The sequence below is a fragment of the Melanotaenia boesemani genome, chromosome 9 (genome assembly GCF_017639745.1).
Source record: "Melanotaenia boesemani isolate fMelBoe1 chromosome 9, fMelBoe1.pri, whole genome shotgun sequence".
Taxonomy (NCBI): domain Eukaryota; kingdom Metazoa; phylum Chordata; class Actinopteri; order Atheriniformes; family Melanotaeniidae; genus Melanotaenia; species Melanotaenia boesemani.
In genome coordinates this window covers 24,656,697-24,677,912 of record NC_055690.1, presented here as the reverse complement: position 1 = coordinate 24,677,912, position 21,216 = coordinate 24,656,697, and the positions used below count along the sequence as shown (strand labels likewise).

General features: G+C 37.6%; 1 protein-coding gene across 4 annotated transcripts in view; it reads right to left on the bottom strand.

Moving 5' to 3' along the window:
• The window catches only part of LOC121645820 (arf-GAP with Rho-GAP domain, ANK repeat and PH domain-containing protein 1-like), a 51,598-nt gene extending 32,232 nt beyond the window's left edge, over window positions 1–19,366 (bottom strand). The window contains exons 1-9 of one of the 4 annotated variants that reach the window (XM_041994547.1): window positions 19,327–19,366; window positions 9,697–9,750; window positions 8,612–8,681; window positions 3,770–3,930; window positions 2,542–2,630; window positions 2,362–2,459; window positions 1,795–1,947; window positions 329–398; window positions 17–137 (exon numbers count right to left, since the gene is read on the bottom strand). In XM_041994547.1, the coding sequence (XP_041850481.1) occupies window positions 17–137; window positions 329–398; window positions 1,795–1,947; window positions 2,362–2,459; window positions 2,542–2,630; window positions 3,770–3,930; window positions 8,612–8,681; window positions 9,697–9,750; window positions 19,327–19,351 (841 nt within the window). In that variant the 5' untranslated portion in view covers window positions 19,352–19,366. Of the gene's footprint in view, window positions 1–16; window positions 138–328; window positions 399–1,794; window positions 1,948–2,361; window positions 2,460–2,541; window positions 2,631–3,769; window positions 3,931–7,269; window positions 7,308–8,611; window positions 9,460–9,696; window positions 9,751–16,326; window positions 16,345–19,326 lie in introns of those variants that run through there. The other 3 variants (XM_041994549.1, XM_041994546.1, XM_041994548.1) reach the window with 3 other exon arrangements.
• Between the last annotated feature and the right edge of the window lie 1,850 nt (window positions 19,367–21,216).

The window sequence follows — 21,216 nt, the reverse complement described above, 5'->3', positions numbered from 1 at the left end:
GACAAAACAGACTGACCTTCACTTTCAGCCCTGAAGATGAAAGTTCGGTTGCTTGTGGCAACTTCAAACTTCAGCTCCCCCACACTGGTTACATTAGTTATGAATGCTGATGAGATGATCCCCTTGGAGTACACCTCCTGTAATAACAAACCACACACATGAACTTCCTTGTTAAATACAGTAGAATTACAGCTGACACTCGGTCTGAAGACTGTGTGCTTGTATGTGCTGGATGGTGTCATACAAAGAGACATTATCACAACACAACTCTGGTTATATTTTGGTACTGAGTGACTATAAAACTGATGATAATGCAGTGTGTAGTTACCTTGTCATTGTCAAAGTATCGCAGATAGTCAAAATCTAGTTTAACCCATCTTCTCTGGTAATAGAGAGCCCTGTGTATGAGAACACAACACATGTTCACAAAAACTTGAAAATCTTTTAGTATAAAAAAAAACTGGGAATGCTGCATTATGTATCCATCACAACTTTTTTTTCCTGTTAAACATTTCATGCTCCATAAGTAGTACATCTATCTAGCATAACCTTGGGCTTTTGTGTGTGGAAGGTTGTGCAGACCTAGTGCTAGCATCCTGGGTGATTTGATCATAGGCAAACAGTACTAGCAGCTGGATTGCTCAGCTGGTAGGACATCTGTTTGACCTAAGTTCGAATCCCACCAGGGACATATTACAATGGGGCAAATATTAACACCTTCCAGTTGGGTCCTTGGGACTCTTAACGCTACTACCTAAGTTGCTTTGGAGAAAAGTGTCTTCTGAATGACTGTAGAATAGAATACTAAACACAAGAGTAAGGACACATTTAGATTTGATCATTAGTGGGCACACTTGTGTCCGCATAGTTATTATAATCTGAAGTCAGTCAAAGGCACGTGTCTATATTTTTAAATCAGCATCCAGAACATTTACATGGAAGAGAAAATACATGAAAGATCAGATATATCTGCATGTTAAACCGAATTTATGCAACAGCAATCTGTGGGAATGTATTGTGGAAATATTTTTTGGCCTAAATGTTTTATTGAACTGGATCATCTGGACCAGGGTTGTCCAAATCCAGTCCTCAAGGGCACTGTCCTGAAGGTTTCAGATGTCTCCTGCTTTTAGAAAATTGATACAAACTAAATGAATCTGAGTCTGTTAATGGCCAAATAGTCTGAGACAGGTGAGAGTAAGCGGGGAAATGTCTTAGAGTTGTAGTTCAGTGGTTCTAGAGGACCAGATCTGGATAACTCCTTTATGAATGAATGAATGAATGAATGAATGAATGAATGAATGAATGAATGAATGAATGAATGTGTCAGGAAAATATTGCCTAGTAGACTATCAAGATACTTCATTTTTTTAGTTTTGACTGATCCTGTTGTGATTATTGTGTCATTAAATCCTTCACATTAATTAAATTAATGGATTCTCAGGTTTCCAGTGGTGTGCTGTATGTGCAACAACTTGTGTATGTCATGTAAAAACATTTGAAAACTTAAAATCTGCCAACAATTATATAGTTCAGGTCACATAATGTATTTGATTTTACAGCAAACATTAGAGACCTGTTTGTTGCTCAGCTAACTGCTGTGTGATGTGGGCCACATGTTTATTTGATATCAAGTAACTGATATCAAATCAGAAGTGACCACTCAAGACACATATGGGTACACATACTAATCCGAGATGTAAACACTTATACTTTCAACTGTCCACTTGTAATCGGTTAACCAAGAACGCATGCTTGAACCCAGTGTAAACAGCCCCTTTATATTATTTATACCCCTGAGGTGGATTCTTGTCCAGCCAGCCCATCTTGATAACTGCAGAGAGCTGAGAGGTGTCGTCTTTAATGGGTGCGGGCAAACAGCCAGTGTGTGGTAGGCAGAAACTTCCTTTCTGACTGCTAAAACCTTCAACCTGCCAAAGGGTATTACTGTGGACGCAAGGAAACAGGAAAACAATCACAAACACACATATTCAATAAAAATAATGTTAAAATTCACAAATCACAATGAAAGTCTTAAAGGTGTAATAATAAAAAAAAAAGTTTAGTTTTTCTCCTAATTTAATTCAGATCAATCATGTCAATGACATCCAAAGCTGCCTTTTCCTCAAGAATCCTTAAAAATGAGGTATCATGCATAAAGAGACTGAAGCAATGAAAGTAGGAGCAAACACAATAAGAGTCGCTGTTGTTGTACCTAATGTATTACAAAGATGATCAAACCTTCATCCCTTCATGTAATGATACCAAACACTGAAAAGCTAAACATGGACTAGGAAATACACTGATACTGTGTGTGTTTTCAATGCATATGTATCGTTTGTGTATTGCTGCCTGACTTACTCATCATCATCCAACAGTTCATCATCACTGCAAAAAGAACTGTAGCGATTCTTTGAATGACCGGCTACTTGCAGGGTCATATCCTGGTTAGGAGACAGCTGTTTAATCACATTGTATAAATGGATAAGAAGGGATATGATCATGGAAGAAGTCACTATATCACATTCTAAATCCCCTTACCCTATCTGCCTCGTTTCTTTGCTGAACACAGGGGTGAGACAAGTCTGGATCCTCGTAGTCATCAGAATTATCATCAGTTGAACCCAAACCTGAAAGAGGATGCAGAAAAAGGAGAGAAAGAGGAGAATGAATGGGGTAATACAGTTTAATTTAGCCCTTGTGGGAAACATTTACACACATCACAATTTCATATAATCTTCTCTTGCTTCCTCCCACAGTCAAAAAAGATGCATGGTAGGATAATTGGATGCTTTAAATTGACCCTAGCAGTGAATGTTAGTGTGCATGGTTGTTTGTCTTTATGTTGGCCCTGTGATGGACTGGTGACCTGATGGGTATACAAAATGGATGGGTGGATAGATAATGTACCACACTGGTGTGGTGACAGGCACTTAGTTTGTTGCATACTATTTTTGACACTTCTCTGAGACTGCTACTGTACAGCTTTTCAACTTGCATGACAAGTCATCAAAGTCATTCAGACAAAAACATTTGGCAGCAATATTATATCTATATTCTTTTTTTTTTCAGTAGTTACAAAAGAAAACTTGGTAGGAAATGCAGAAATACCTGCTGCTCTAGAAAAAAAACAGTTATATAAATTATTTATCTGGGTCAAAATTAACATTAGCTCTTCTTTTCTTTGGTAGTGAACTTATACAAACATTCAGCTAGGCACAGTAAGTTACCCATTTGTCTGTGTGAGACTAACGTGTCTTTCAACTTTTCTAAAACTGGTTTTTCAGGTTGAGCATTTACAGTAAAAGACAAATATTAAACCAAACCACGTGCACACTGTCCTGTGGAATATACTGGATGGAAATTACCTGAAAGTATTTTTTTACCTACATTAGTTTTGTACAGTGATACTTCACTTATAGAATTTTTTTTAATTCAAGTTGAGCCTAAAAAGTCTACTGTTTATTTCATAATACCAACTCACACATATTTTTTCAGAAAACAAGTTTACCAGTTCCATCTCAATGAAATTACAGCACAGTTGTGAAACAACAAACACAGGCCACAGAGCTACATTACAGTTCAAATGCATTTTAAATAACAAGCTGTCTATATCACTTCTGTTTTCAAAACAAGAATTCACTTGTGTCCATTTCATTTCTTTAATCTAATTTCCATGACATTCAAAATTAAACAGAAAAGCCACTTTCACTATGAGGCTACAGCTGATTATATAAGTGTTGCTAATAATTCTTCTTATTATACTCACGGGGAGGCTGGAGGATCCTCATTGCAGGCAGAGTCAGCTGCGGGTCAGGTAGAGTTGATTGTTGGTTGTTTTCTTGTGTATGGGGTGTCCTGGTGCAAAGTGGGATCTGTGGAGTGTGGTCTTTCTGCATATCATCAGTTCCTGCCTTGGTGGGAGGTGGGCTGTGGGATAAAGATACAAAGGAGAGGTAATCAGGTGAACAGGAAGGAAGAGCCGAGTACTTGGACACCATGGTAATCTCAGATCTGTGAAAAATAGTTCCCGCAAACAGAAATCCTCTGCTGAGAAAATGTCCTCGTGACACACTCCTCCCCTTTGTTAGAACTATTAAAATTACTACATTTGAGATTTGAATTCAGGCCTCAACAAGAACGACAATAGCTTCCTGTATTGACGTTAATACCGTTTTCAGCGGGTATTGTGTAAACAACACAGTTCTTCTTTCTTTAGCAGCTGTTTTATCTTGACTTGCAAAGATATCTTTTTGCTGGACCAACGGATGAACAAAAATTGTTTTATCTATCTTATGCAACCCTGACTAACACTTGCTTGGCTAATCTCTTTGAAGTGCAGTTGGGGGCTGTGTATGAGCATGGGGGCCAAATTGTAACATAATTTGAATAGTAGTGGTCTACAAGTTACAATATTTGTAAAATGAACTGAAATAACAAGCTTAAACATCCACACTGGTTCAGTAAATATAATATTAGGAAAACCACACATTTTGTGTATACAACAGAATATGTTTTTGTCACATTGGGTTTGATTTGCTTTATGCTGGGTTAGACAGGTGAAATGTATAGCTGTAAATGGTTGCTCATACTCACCCTCCTGCCACCATATCCAGCTGCATAAATTCAAATTTGTGTTGCTTTGATATTGCAGCTAAAAAGGAATTGGGGGTGGTATCATCTGCTTCCTTGTCATAACGAATATTTTAGTTATTACAATGCTAATTGAGGTAAAGGAAGCAACCAAGATACTTCCAAGTAAATTGACTCAGTTAGCAACAGGTGTGAGAAAGATAGAGGGCTCTTTCAGTATAACTCCCTATGAGGAAAGCAGCTGTTTATTTGTGTTTCAGTCATGTAATTTTTTCTGGTGTGGATGCTTTTCTGAGGACACTTTTCAACTCAAAGAATAAAATGTTTAGTTTCGAATATTTAATTATTGTGGATATGGTCCTCATATTGTATTATTAATATAAAATGCATGAATGTAGATTGCATTGAATATCAGGATAGGCGCATATAAGCTTTGTTGGCTTTGGCCTACTCCCTTTGAGCGTCGGTTATCGTTTAACGATGTGAATTTTGTAAAGGATGATAATGTGAACTGCTCAAATAAACTATTACTGCTAACATTAAAGCATTTAAACCTCTTCTAGTCAACCATTCATGCATGGATATATTGAAAACTTAGTATTGTATTTGTAAGTGTATGACTACAAAAAACAGCATGTAAATATACACACATTTGTTATTTATTTTCTTTCATAATTGCCAGATTGTAACTATTCTATTAATCCCTTCTAACATTTAGTAAGTATAACACATACCCCAAGGTATGAATAAATTTAAAGGTCCCATATTATACATTTTTTCGTCAATTTCATATGGATGTCAGAGGTCCAACAACAATGTTTTGTATTTGTTAAGTGTATTACCCCAAATTCAGCCTTGGTTCTTAATTTCAGCTATTCCAAAAATGGCTCTAGTAAGCTCTACTGAGAACGGGCTGTTTCTGTGTCTGGACCTTTAAATTGTTGGTGAGTGGTACCTGTCCACGCCCACTCCATGCCCCTCTCTAGGAGAGGATCCGGCTTTCGCTGGCGCCCGCTCTGTGATTTTAAAGGGCAGGCTCAACTAGCCGGGTCAATCAAGTGAGAGAGGTGACAGAATTTTGGGCATCCTACACAGGCTATGAGGACACGTGACTGTTAGAAAACCTTTCGAATTTTGCATAATATGGGACCTTTCATTTGTAGTTTAACAGTCTATTTCCATTCTGTCTGGAAAGTCATGGGTGAGCACATAAGATCAGATTTCTGTCCATCCAGTATTGTGAAAGTTCCTCTTTATCCCTCCCTCTTTTGTGAAATTATTTCCCATAACAAGTACAATTCCTTTTAATCATTGAAAATTAAAGGTAATGTCATACATTAGTCATACACTGCAGTAAATAAATGGTTATACAGAACATAAGGGAACTTCCTGAACAAAAAGCCTTTGGTTACAAAGTTCATGAAAGCTAATGTGTACTAAAATGAGCCAAGACAATATCTTCACATGTCCTGTGCTATATGTCACAGCAGCGGTTAACATCAGTTCAAATAGTCACACTTCAGTGCTTGTTCAATATTAAGTTTGGCACATTTTATTAACAGCTTTTTGTTTTTTTAATCTATGGGTTGAACTATCACACTGACCACATAATAAAGGTTTACTTTTATTATATGTAATTTTTCATTGTGCTTCCATTAGCCGTCTAAAAAGTGCTATTTTCAGATTTACAACCTAAAATGTAATATATAAAAGCTTATTCTCAGCTCTGTATGAAATGGCAGGACACATGAAACCGACAATGACGGGAAACTGCCCTGTTGACACAGTTCCCCCTTTTGCTCAGAGGAAGAGGGCTGAGAGGAGTCTGCTAGCGGCAGGCTATAATTAACTTGGTCTCTGCTAACTAACAATGACTGTAAGCTGAAGAAACAATGACTGTTGCTTTCCCCTCTCACACTCTGTATACATGATCTTATTTAGGCAAGTCAGAATAGTATGCCTCACAATAACATCTGCACACTTTTATTGTGTTTTTAAATATGAAGTATGTTTAGCCAAATACTGTGTTGGCTCCATCCTTTCACAGCATTTGTTGCTAAACGTAAGCTAAATGTACCACACCAGGTACATGCTGATACACTCTTTTGCACAATGCCAATGTATATAATTAATTACTTTTGTCTAGGGGTAAAAAAAAACAATTAGCACGTAATATACCTAAAACACAATTAATGAAAGGTAAGCAGTAATGCTAAAAACATATTTCTCTCACGAGAACCAAACACACCAAGAATATCTTTCCAAAATTCATGTAACATTTGTTTTGTGTTCAGTGTAGATCTACATGTAATACATTAATACAACAATTGTACAGCCTTACCGGTTACAGGGTCGCCCCCAGGCTGCTTTCCCCCCACCCCCTCAACAAAAAAAGAAAAAAAAAAAAAAAGAGAAAAAGAAAATCGACGATAACCTGAGACTTTCTTACTGTAGTCAAAATGAAACAAACTCTTTTGAACACAAATAGTCTCGCTGAAAGCATCTACTTTTCTGCTCATAAAATCTGATCTAGCCAAGAAACAACACAACAAAGTAAGAGGGAAAGGTTTCCTCGTTTAAAGCAAAAGCACATCGCAGCAAGGAGGGGGAGAAAGTGCAAGCTAAAGATAAGTACATAGAGGAAACATGTAGGTAAATGATCATTATAACTGTTACCTGTGAAGAAATGTTCATAAGGAGTCCTCTTCCATGATAATATAATTTCAAACATACACATACACACACAAAAAAAAAAAAAAAAAAGCAGGAGGAAATGACTCGATAACCAGAACATGGGAGGACACGACAAGGCACGCTGACAAGGAAGCAAAACAGTGGCACAAGAACATGTGAATATATTCTGATAAACACAAAAAGGCAGAAAGAAGTTTCTGATAACAATCTCATATCTTCTAAAACTATACTTCTCACTCTCTCTTTCACCCTATCTCGATTACAGAAGCTAATGAACTAATATGCTGTTCTCGTGTGACTTCCTTACTTTTTCTAAAGCTAGTTTCCCTTTAAAACACACAGAAATGCAACTCATAACAGAACTGAGTCAAGGTTAAAGTTTCCCTTTAGCTGGTGAAAAAACAGTAAATACAGAAAGAAGATATAGAACTTCTAATCTGATTTATGATCACCAGGAATTACATAAATACTCTCACCAATGAAACTAAACAATAATGGTCTGCTGTTGAAGGGAAAATGTGAAACTTCTGTCTACTTTTTTACAAATCCACAACTTTATAAATCCCACAATCAACACAAATGACGCAAATCAAGTCAGAGACAATCCTCCCAAAAATAATTTAAGATCAGCAGATGCAAAACAGGAACACTGATAGATATATTTGAGCAAGTCTTCATAAATTATTTTTGTATTCCATAAACCACTGAACTTTAGTTCAGTCATTAAGTAACATGCTTCAAATAAAGGAAGTGTCTAATTTTACTTTCAGGAAGTGTTTAAAACTGCCCAGTAAGACTGTTAAGTGTCTCAACTCATATATAAATGACTAAAGATGCATTTTTCCAGTTCAGCCAAAAGATGGCAGTGCAGACTACTAACATCTCATGAAGACCACCTACAAACTTCATTAATTTAACATGAATATCACTGCGTTGTACTTATTAATTTATTTTTATATAAGTTCATGTCACTTTCTTGTAATAAAACATACTCTGAGGAAAATCTCTTACAAATGTCAAAGCCATTTGGCTCCAATGATAAAAAAACAAAAACAAAACTAAATTCTACAAATTCCTCTCAATTTCTTTTTTCACAGCTCTTACAACTTATAAAAAAAATGGGTGCCAGTTGAAAAGCAGAGTCATACAGGCTTCGTAAAACAGATCAAGGAAATGTTTTACTTGTTTAAACCGCACGTTCTCACACTTCACAAAGTCAAAAACCAAAGTGTTATATCTGAAATACACTTTGTGCTAACAGTGTGAAGTTATATAAAAGAAGTTATGTCCAATAACAATAATGTCCATATAAAAATAGCCTCACCTGTGAGTTTTTGAAGACTGTGCAAGAAACCGCTGTGGGATTGGTGGCGGGTCTTTATTTCCTGCTCCTGCTTTTGGAGGAAGAGGTGGAATATTTTTGTCATCAATTGGGGATGCAGCAGGGGAGATGGGAGAAGCATTTCCCCCTAAATCACTACTCAAACGTTGGGCAAGTGGCTGAATGGCTAATGTCTGAGGCCTAGTTTGGGTAGACTGGGTGGTAGAAGGGTGGAGGGGTGCTTCTGTGGAATCAGGGGTGCTGATGGGAGTGGAATTTAGGGATGCAGATCTGCACTGTACTGCTGGAGTTTCGACCAAATGTCTGTCTGATTTTGGAGAGCCAGGGGTTTGAGCAGGTGGGGAGGGGCACAAGGCAGACGTGAAGCGTTGTGGAGGGCAGTTGAGAGTACTTCGTGGGGGCACAGGAGGTAAAAAGGTGTCAGAACCTACAGACACAGAGGGGCTAGTGTTGCAGTTAGCTGGAGCACTAAAACAAAGCCTAGTCCTCTCTTTCGGTACAGGCTTAGCCCTCTCATTTATTCTTCCATTACTCTCTTCCTCTTTTCCTTCTCCGGGTCCTGTGTGTCTTCGTTCAGGTAATGGCTTTGTCTCTCCACCTTGTTCATTGTTCTTATTCATTCTCAGCATTTGTCTCTCCTTGGGGATAGGCTTGCTTCTCTCCCTAGGAGTAGGTCTCCTTGTCTCTCCACAACTTTTCTCACTTTCCATTTTTTTTTTCCACTGGAACAGGTACTGGCCTCTCTCTTTGTAATACTTTAGTTTCACCTGAATGCTCCAATCTGTCACAGTGTACAAGAGGAGAATGTGTTTCACGGCCACCATGTGTTTTGTTCAGGCTAGTCAGAATACGTCTCTGGTGACCTGGCAGAGTAATGCCCATCTGCTCCAGCTGATCAGGCGTGAGATTCTGACATTCTTGTACAGTAACAAACCCAGCACTCTGAAATGCCTCAGAATACTGCTCCAAACGAAGCACACATAACCAGTCCAACACCTTGGCACTCGATTCACACTGAGACATGTTCAATCTGTCTGTGTTTGCAGCATGTATAAGGATCAGCATACCATGAGTACACTTGTCCAAGGAATATGCAGACCTCAGATCATGGCCCACACAACCTGTGGATGAGACAAAGAATGAACATTTGTCAGGTGTGATGAGTAACATAAGGATAGGCATGTTTAAAATCAGAATATTGTATATCTCATTAGCTTGATTATTAGCTAATGTTGAAAACATTTCTTACATTCTACCCTATTTTGTGAAATCATAAGGTGTAAACTTGCAACATGAATTCTAGTTTTGGGAAAAGATATCAAATGTTAAAATTAATAATTCAAACAAACTTTGGCTGTAAACAAGTAAGGGTATAATATTTACTACAGGGTTTTAAAGCTTTGTCAAAGCTTGGTGTGTTCAAGTAGCAATGTGGAAGTCTCACTTTGGTGAAAGAGGAAGTTGTGTTTAGGTTTCAACAAATACAGTAATTTTTTACAGTACCTCTATTCACTTTAAAGTCAAATATGGCATACAATAATGTCTTTCTTTTCCATGATGTGTTGTATATACAGGCTTCTGATCAAACTTATCTGATCAAACTTATCTGATCAGTCTCTGGGTAAACATGTAAATACAGTCATATCATAATCTTTCTAAAACTCTAAAGAGTTTTGATTTTGAGGAGTCAACAACAAGTCACTAGTGTGGCACTATCACAACAGACCATTATGAGAGGAAGTACAAATAACACTAGCTCTGGCATACAAATCATGTTCTCACAGGCTCACTTTCTCCTCATTACACCTCTCTAACACTCACTTGAAAGCCAAATATAAGCAGATTATTTCCTCAAGGCCTGGCCATCACACTCCATCTGCACTTTCTTAACACACTATCCAATCTGAGTTTTAGTCTTTTCATGCAGCAAGTCTTGGCATACAGATGATGTACACCGTAACAATGCTTTAACTGTTCAAGAATTCTTCAGATGCAGATTGGTCACAATACCATGCCTTGAGTGAAAAACAATCAGTGCCATTACCCAACATACATTATGCAAACCTGTGCCTGGCTAGAACTGAGCAAAAACGATGCATAAACATAACTGTCTGTGCATATTGTAGATTGACTCAGGATGCTCTCACTAAAAACAATTTGATTATCAGGTTGTTAAACAAAACACCTGTTACATTAAACATGTTTTATTTCTATACCCCATTATTTCAACCATACAGGAAGTACTTGGTTTCCGAAACACAGAAATAAACACAATTTCTCCCTGCAGAACAAATCATGTACAGGACCTATCATAGCTATATTAAATATAGAACTAACATACACGTGGATTTGTTTACACTGATTTAAATAAGAAGGAAATGGAATTGTGTACAGAGGCACGTCCTCCTTAGAAAAAGTGCATGCATTAAAACACATTATCTGGGCAAATAATGGGGATTGTTTGTTGTTTTTTTTCAGTTTTCTTAACAAGACTAAAAAAAGAAATAATCAATTGGTAGAATACAGTTGCAGGGATATTAAGTAAGGAGTTAGGTTAATACTACACCATACTTTCACACTGGAAATAAGATAAACTTCTTTACCTGTCCAGTTTTATTTCCATTGGAACAATACATTTATTGAACATTTTATATTTTCACTTTCAAGTTTAAATTTCAAAGACAGTTTTACAATAAATAAATAAATATACACAGACAGATGATTAACATACAAAATTTTACTAAAATATACATTATACTAAAACATTAGATTCCGACTGGTGACAAATTATATGAAAATACAAAAAAAATAAAAAAAAAATTAATAAAAAAAAATAGACACATACTCCTGACTTAGTGACTGGAACTGGAGGCTGTTGAGGATGAGCAACTCCGTGTCCTGATTATTCAGTCTGAGAAATACCATTTACCAGTGTGTGTGACTGTGTTGAAATGAGTACTTTACATTTCCTGTCAAATGTTTCCTCTTACAAGGCATACCACAGGGTAGCGGGACAGCGTCAGTCTTCTCTCTAATCAAATGGAGTTCCTACTTTTAAAAATGAGGAACTCGAACGCAGTAAATTACCACCCAACTGATCTGCGACCATCACTGAGTTACTCATAAACTAAACACATGCACAGTGTATGGAAGAAAATGTGAGCCTTTAGATTAGCGAGTGTTAACCACTACTGAGGTGAGAAAACAAAACAGCAGAAAACAGAAGATCTTGTTGAACGACTGGGTGTTGCTTACTGTCATCAGTAAGGAAAGAAAAGATATTCAAATTACTGTTAACATACCTAAGCTGTTTTAACCCGAAAGCAATTATTATTGGCAAATGTATCTTCTTGGTAAATATTTTAGTCAGTGTAAAGGATATAAATGGCTTAATTTATTTTCTCCATGTTTTATTCTCCTTTATTTTAATCCCTTTTATTTTCTGTAACTCTTCACCCTCCCTCCAACTTTCTCTGTGCTCTCTCCCTCCCACTCAGAAAGCTGCCAATAACAGGGTCTCTGTGCTGCCTCCACAATGGGGCATTCTGTTGCCTAGGCAAGAGGACGAGACTGACAAGCAGGAAGGAAAAGCATGGCATAGGCCAACTGTCCTCGACGAGTCCTCTGCTCACACACTCCATAACAAGTGCTCACCTAATGATACATGGTGTAAAAATGGGTGTGATTGGAGATGCCTCTTAATAATTTTTTCAGGTCTCATCTCCTCTTTCAGTTTGACACATACATCAGAGGTAATCATTTGTTTCTTTTTGTCATATATTAGTTTCATCTTCTGGTACCCTTAGTATTGAAAAATTTCTCAGGAACATAAAGCAAAACTGAAACAAATGGTGTGCAGTGTGTGTATAGGCTACAAGATCATGCCAAAAAAATGCAAGGCAGGACATGACAATAAGGCAAGCAGTCCGAATGAGTCAGTGTAGTTTTAACCAGCCACAATAACCACATTTTTTATCTTTCTCTTCATTTGTTTTTTTTTTGTTTTTGTTTTTTCATGAGTCGAATTCTATTCCAGCAGTCTCTCATTACTGTTGCATGTATCCCATATAAACCATTTAGATGTCGTGTGTGTTTTTGGCTGATCAATCACTGACATATGACAGATGTATACTACAGATGAAAATGCAAATTACAATATCTGATCCAAAATCAGCTCAGAATTCAGCACGAGAGAGTGAAAATAAACTTTAGCAATTCCTTTATGTCTGAGGATATAATTGTTTACATAAATATTCAGGCCTGATTAGAACCATCTTCTGCTTTTAAACCATCCAATCTCAACACACCTGCTGAAACAAATGATACAGCTGAGCCCAGAAGAAACATAAGGTAAATACGTCGGTCTGTTTCTCCAGGCATATTTAATTTTGCATAAAGATTTTACCACCTATCAAAAATTTAGACTCTAATACATGGGAAAACAGGGTCCTGGTTGGGAAAAAAACAAGATGTTTTTTAGTCTTCAATAATCACTCCTCTACACCATCTCTGCTGTCTAATCATGGGAAATACTCCAAATCAAGTTCCAGATTCCTTTCACCCATTTCCCACAAGGGTCAAGTGAGAGGAAACATTTCTGGATTATCCATGTTGTAGACAAAATAGTAACAAACAAGGAATGTGAAGAATTTCTAAACGCTGTAAACAAAAAGACCACTGTAAAACAAAAACAATGAAGCCCTCCTACTATGTGACATTTTCAGAGTATTGAACTTTCACCAGCAAAATCTCGTGTTGTTTCTCTACACCTTAATTATATAAAACTAAAATGATAGTGTGCGAAACTCAGTACATTTCTCATATATACAGGTAGAGAAAGCAATCAAAAACATTTTTTGACTGTTCCAATGATTGACAGTACCACTCATGCTGTCATTTATGCTGTAAAGCACCAGCATTAACATATAGTTACAGATAGTTCAAGCTAAACCAGTTTGAAATTTGGCTGAAGTTCATACCCTGACATTTCTCAATCTCAACAATGAGCCTCTCCACGCCTGCGGTTCTACATAAAAACACGCACACTTACACACAACAGAAAATATTTGCTAGAAGTGTGTAGCAAGAACATATGAGCAGCGTTTGATTACTGGAAATAGGACTGTGATGTGAAGAGGGGCAGGATGGTGTCGAGCCCAGTGATATTATGTGTGTCGCCAATAGCAGCGAGCAGACTGTATGCAGAAAATAGGTTTAGCTGTTTTGGTGCTAAACATTAACTGGCTATGTATTTTGGCCTTTAGACAGAGCAAATTCCCATTAATTTAGGAGTCAAGTTGACAGACTTCTGACGTGTACAACTGTGAAATTTTGAAATGTTCAACACTTTCACAAAGACTTTGCACAACAGATAGCACACAGAAAAGCTGCTTCACCAGCTGCTGCTTGAAGCCAGATTTCAGAAACTGACATATTATTCCATATTTCTATCAAAAGGTTGTCCTTAAAAGGTCATCTACAAATAAAGGCACACACAAAAAGGCCATGACTTATACGCCCACTACTAAAGACACTGCTGCTTTCAGTCCACTTTCAGTTAGGACTAAATAGTGACTCAGTTCTGCCAGTACAGCAATGCAACTGAACAATGTCCTCCGGTGAACGACCTTGTGCGTGTGCACTATTATTGGCTTTTCAGGGTGCAACAAGTCACAAAAATGTTACTAAGAAACTCGCCCTACTTCCTTATCCCATTTAGACACAGGCATCCATTAATTGCAACAAAGTCAACAGCAAGAGACAAAAAACTGTTTATACTTAATGGACTTTAACTTTTTAGAGATCACCTGCTGACACTGAATAAAAAAAACTTATATTTGAAAAAAAAAAAAAAAATGGTCTTGTTTTTCTATGAAAATACCTGTATAAAAAGCTTATCTTTTCACAAGATGTACAAACTTATTGCCAACTGGAGCATTTATTTCCCAAGAGAAAATATACAGCCTTGAAGCAAAATGTATAACCTTGGCTTACTACAACATTTTACTCACAAGTGCCAGTTATCATTTCTTGCACAGGTGGCTTTGTTATTTAAAATGAGAAATTCTGTAATCTGACTGCTGAAAATGCTTCCCGGAACACTAATATTCCTCCTCTAACCTCATTATGGAGTGACTCACAAGCAAATATTCATGTGATTGTATGAGACAGATGGAAGAAAAGTCAGAGAGAAATAAATATACAAAAGTAGTTATCAAATAATAGGGAGAAAGGGCACTAATAAACCTTTTACTTACCAGCATAAACATACCAGTGAACAATACATAACTTTGAGCTTATATCCTCACAAAACGGTAGCTATATACATATAGCGTGCGTATTAGCCTTTTTTTGCGTACCATGCCTGTGACTAATGAAAAAACAAACAGACCTTTACAAACAACATATTGCAAAACAAAACCATTAAGACTGTTCATGTGCACACAAACAGAGAAAGAATCTGGAAGCTTACTCATCACAATTTTCTGGTTTACAACAGGACAAGACAAAGCAAACTTTGCCAGTCTACCAAAATAACATTTACAGGGTCATTTTTGCATCTCCTTTGTGACCAATAAGCATGACCCCAGTACTTTAGTCCTAAAACCTACTCCAGTTTTCTTTCAACTTTAGAGAAAACCTTAAAAATTTGGTATTTATGCAATTACATAATATCTTTTCAGATGCAACAAAAATAATTTTTTTGAGGACATCAGGCATAAAATTTTACATCAGCCACATTCTACATAACTGGGCTGCTAATATGATTCTCTGTTCAGAAGGCTTGGTTTAATTAACTTAGAGGCACACTTCCTCTTTAAGTGTACTTTATAAAATCTTCTCAAAGAAACAGGAAAACAGTCCATTTTTCTGATCTTAATTAATCTGATAACATTCAGTTTCACTACTGATCAAACCTCACCACTTCTATCTGTGAACTCGAAACACAGCAAAACTGGTGGACAAAAAAGCAGAAATAAGCTCCTGAATAAATCTTCAGCAGCAGCTCAGTAGGTTTGCATATAGAGTTATTTGTGTTACACTGGGGGCAGTGCGAGTTTTATAAACCCTCCCATGTCAAGACACCTGTCATAAATCCACCTGCTTACACGCTGTCGGGGAATCAAGATGCTAGAAACGAGATTTACTGCCGGGAACTAATCACATCATCTTTAAGCTTACTCAAACATTATGGTGTAGTCGTCAAAACATGCATTACAGCCAGATCACAAATAACACATTCCATTGGGGATAAACAGTTCAGCCTTGTTGTTAGAGCAGTCTGTGGCTGCCAAGGGGAATGGAAAAGAAAATGAAAAAAAAAAAAAACAAACAAACAAAAAAAAACAACCAAGTAAAGCCTACACGTTAACATTAACTCAGTCAAGAAAAAACAAATTTTCCTTATTCTTCATTTCGTAAAATGAGCAATTAGAAAGAAAACCAGCAACTGGACAACCGGGCTCACCGGTGAATTCATGGATAGCTAAGCTAACGTTTATGTTCACCGTTGCGGGTCAAACTAACGGTCAGTAGTGTTTTAATCGAGTCAACATATTTAGAGCTTGAACCACAACGCTCGCGCCGTAGTTGGTTTAAGCTGTTGTTCAAAGTTCCTCGTGAGGATATTAAAAAAAAGTTATAAATTGGTCTAGTTTTTACTTATCTTCTCAAGACTTGTTAAATGTCCGACTCACCGAAATTAACCGAAGTTTTATCCTACTCAGCGGCCACGACAGCAATGCCTTACAACTCGTAACATTTTCTCACGAATGAACAGTACAAGCAGCGACTCATAGGCATTAAGTGTTAAACTGAAGACACGGAAGTGTAATGCTTCCGATGTAATTTTTCAAAATAAATATAGATGTACAGTTTAAAGTGTGTCGCGTTTTATTTTTTTAAGACTTAACTTTACTTTTCCGGTATCTTTCTCACTAAAAACTCATTTTTAAAAAGACAAAAAGAGAAGGAAAACTTCCGTAAATCCATCATGTGATCACCGATAAAAACTCTCAAATTAAGTTTGTCTACATGAAAATACCACTAGCATGTTATTATTTGTAACTAATAATACATACAGGATTACAAGCCTACACTGACATAATACACCTGTACCTAGTTAGAAAAAGGGGAAAAATTAGTTCATTTATTCTCTGTACCGCTTGGTCCATTGCGGGTCGTTGGTAAGCTGGAGCCTATCCCAGCATTAAAAAAATGAGTTCCTCTGGGATATTTATAATTTAGGTTTGGCAATCCAAGATTACATGTAATTGTAATTACAAAATCTTGATAATAAGCCAGACGTTAATTCGGAAAGTGTAATAATTTCATAGCTACATGGTTAATGATTACATCAATAAATTTGGATTAAAATTGAAATATGGCAACAAAACCTTAAACATGAATGTAATGACCACAGCAGGGATTCCCAACTCCAGAACTCAAGGCCCTCTATACTGCAGACTTTTGATGTTTCCCTGCTGCAACACACTTGACTCAAATTATTGGCTTTTAATAGCAGTTTAATTTGAATCAGGTGTATTGCAGCACAGAGACATCTAAGGCCTGCAGGATAGTGGGCTTTGAGGACCAGGGTAGGAGGTCTCTGTTATAAGTGACTCAACTGATGCACACATGAAAAAGGGTTGTTGGTACTCTTCCATTGAATAAAGAAAGCCCCACACTGGTGACTAACATAACCTGAAACTGACTAAAGTACTAATACATCAAATCTAGACATCTTTACTTGAATTGGGGTTCAATAATAAAACTGGCTTGAACATATATGATGTCACTACTTGAAAAAACTGAAAATAATAATTTGACTTTAGGATTATGTTACAGTGAAGTGACCTGTAACTGACATCACAGGTGTCTTAAAACATTTAATCCATCAGTCTACATATTAAAGGGTGAAATTTTGTCACATTGCTGTTTGGTATCATGGTATGTACAAGTTAACACTGAATATTGACCACAGAAAGCAAAGGAGTGAACTGTCTCAGAAGATTAGAAAGAAAATCACAGGCAAGCATATTAATTGTGAGGACTATACGACCATCTCCAAGCACATGATGTTCTTTTGACCACAGATTCACATACTATTCACAAGTTTAAGGTCCATTGGACTGTTGCCCTCTTCTGTCTACAGGGCTCAAATGGGAAAATTGATGACTAATTGAAGAGATCAGTAATAAACATGGTAACCAAAGAACTCAGAATGACTTTCAAAGTTATTAGAGGTGAACTCCAAGATCTAGGTCAGGGCTATTCAATTCGGTCCTACGAGGGCCGCAATCCAGCAGGTTTTCCATGTATCCCTGCTTCAGCACACGTGCATCAAATTAAATGGATCTAACATTCAATCAAGTTCTGCACAATGACTAATTAATTTGAGTCAGGTGTGTTGAAGCAGGGATACATGGAAAACCAGCTGGATTGCGGCCCTCGTAGGACCGAACTGAATAGCCCTGGTCTAGGTACATCAGTGTCATATCATACTACTGGCTGCTGCTTGAACCGAAGTGGACTTAATGGAAGATGGTCAAGGAGAACAGTGGTGTTCTCCTTGACCATACTACTTGCAAATCATAGAACAGTAAGGCTGGAGTTGCCAAAATGCATATTGATAACTCACAAAGCTTATGGCAGAATATCCATGGACAAAACTGGAGCTTTTAAGCAAGTCACATCAGCTCTATGCTCACAAAAGGAGCATACAAAGAAAAGAATAACTCCTGTGAAATATAAGGCAGCTCAATTATGGTCTGTGGCTGCTTTGCTGCTTCTGGCACAAGGTGTTATGGATCTGTGCAGTGTACAATAAAACTGCAAGACTATCAAGGCATTCTGTAGCAAAATGCACTCCCCAGTGTCAGAAAGCCTGGTCTCAGTCACAGGCAGGTCATGGGTTCTCCTACAGCATAATAGCTTAAAAAAGGACAGCTTAAAAACAACCCAGCATGGCTAAGAATAAAATATTGGACTATTTTGAAGTTGCCTTCAATAAACCCTCATCTAAATCCTCCTGCTTAACATCCTTGAAGGTGCTGAAACATGGCATCTGGAGTGCACATCCTTCAAACCTGAGACAGATGGAGTATCTTGCACACACGTGCAGAAATTTAATTGAGAGGGACAGAAATTGTTTCATTGCAGTGATTGCTTTAAAATGTTCCAAAATATTACCATTTTTATCCAGGTCAGTTTAACTAGTATGTTTGAGGTGTTTTAATGATTCTGTTGAACCAGAGTTCAAAATAATGTCTGGTTTCCATTTCAGATTACTTCAGTGATCATTGTGGGCTTTTTTTTACTTGTTAAGAGATGGTAAATCATAGTTTGTGGAGTTTAATCACTTTTTATTTACACTAGAAATGGAAGCTAATGAGAGCCCTTACTTAATGTTAAGTTACACAAGTTCTCATGTTCTTTTTTAATTAAAAACAATAAAAATAGAAACATGTGCAAAGCAAACAACACTCCTTTTGTTGTAGTGGTTTTAATAAGGGTAGTTTAATTGGATTAAACATAGATTTTGTATCTTTTTTTGTTGTTGTTAGCACAGTGCAGCGACGATGAGGACCAAAATGCAAGGTAAAGAGGCAGGAGGCAGTCAGGTGCTGGAATAAAGGTTTAATGATAATAACTTATGGTAACAGTGATGGAAAAATAAAATAGAGACACTGACTTACAAAGATGACACTGGGAAAACAACATTGTGCAGCAAATTAGCAAGTGAAACACGGTGTGTAAAACAGCATGTGCTATAGAAGAGGATGGACTACAAAATAAAACAGGAAATAAGGACCTCCACATAGGCAACAGTAAATCCAACAAAAACCTCAAACAAAACCCACAGAGCATGGCATCTTTGCATTTTCCTGGATACCAGTTTAGTCCATGAGCCCATCAAGTAGTATGAGCAGGTCTAAAGAATTGATCTGCTCTATTAGATATTAGCTGGCAGTGATGTTGCAGGCTAGTTGTAGGAACCCATTAAAACCAGAAGAGGGCAACCACTCACCACCAAGATAATGAGCTTTGACACCTGTTTAAAAATGCATTTTTTCTAAAAGGGACGAAATGTTTTGGAGTAACTACATGTATAGTAGAAAGAGAATAATGCATCTAAACCTCTAAATTATTAAAGGATAGGTCTTGGAGGCTAGCATGTGACAGGCCATAAAGCAGAACAAACTAGAAGCCTTAATTTCCCCACGACTATATATGTTAGGATGTCCCTGGAGATCGTAACAAATCCTTATATATCCTATTTGTAAGTTTAAGTGAATAAAATGAGGTCCCATTTAACTGTCCTCTTTCAAATGAGCAGTGTTCATCATGGTTTTTAGGGTGCTACATGAAAACTAAATCTATCGTTATGGCCTTTGTGCACTTGTGTGTCCCTTATGTAACTCAACATACTGACTTCCTGTATGTCACAGTCAGGGACCCGTCACCTAGAGGTCGTGTGAGTAAAATGGGTATATTCTAGCCTTCAGGCAGAATGAACAACACACTTACTCTATGAGAGGTCAGTGGCTCATCAGTGTCTTTCTCATTTAATTTTGGACCTGGAGAAAAGACACAGAAGGGGTACTGAAGAGGACACTTGAGGGAAGGGGATGACTGAGTGTGGCTGAAAGAGGAATATGTTTAATGAAAGGAAGACATAAAAATAATAGCAAAGAAGGAGACAATTAGCAAAAGAGTGTAGAGGGTGGCTAAATTGAACAGGGTGGAAATAAATGAGGGAGAACAAATGGCTCAGATTAAGAAAATGGAAAATGGGCAAAGGAAGAGAAGACATGGAAAAGGGGCAGACATGATGCATAGGAGAGGATGTAAACAGAGGGGGGGTTTGGATAAGGAGAGGATGGAGAGATTGGAAGCACAAGGCAGAAAAGAGGAGACTTGAGGAACATAGTGAGGGGAGAATACAAGAGATGGCAGACGAGGGAGTGGGAAAGGAGATGAAACAGAGGTGGGGTGGTGATGAGTCATCACCAGGCTATCAGCCCCGGTGGGCCGGGTTGCTGTGGGGGTGGTAGTGTGACACATATACAGTCTCTCTCACATGCACACACAGAGGGTTGCCAGCCGTCACACTGCTTATACGTCTTCTCCAGCTGCGGAGGCGGGTGGAAGACAATGCAGGGATACCACTGGGACTCAGAGTTCACAGTCATGTACTTGCAGCTCTTTTCCTGTGACACACACATGCATGCACATAATGATGTCAGGGTGAGAGGTCTCATTAAGACTAAGGATGGATGAATGTTATATAAGAGGGGATAGGAATAAACAGTCAAAACAGCTCTACTAAAGGGGGAAACAGAATAGACAGGAGGACCAGCAGTGTGTGTGTACACCTCATGTCTTTTTTGCATCTCTTGCATACACTTTCCTTCATCATTCATACTTTATTAGGCAGTGCATGTGCAGAGGCAGCTGTAAAATGGGAACAGACAGAGCGGAAGACATGCAAAAAACATGGGCATGACATGCTGTATAAAGAACTATGCTACGTTCATCTTACTGAGTCACTTTCAGACACGAATCACTTCATGGGCTTTTTTCTC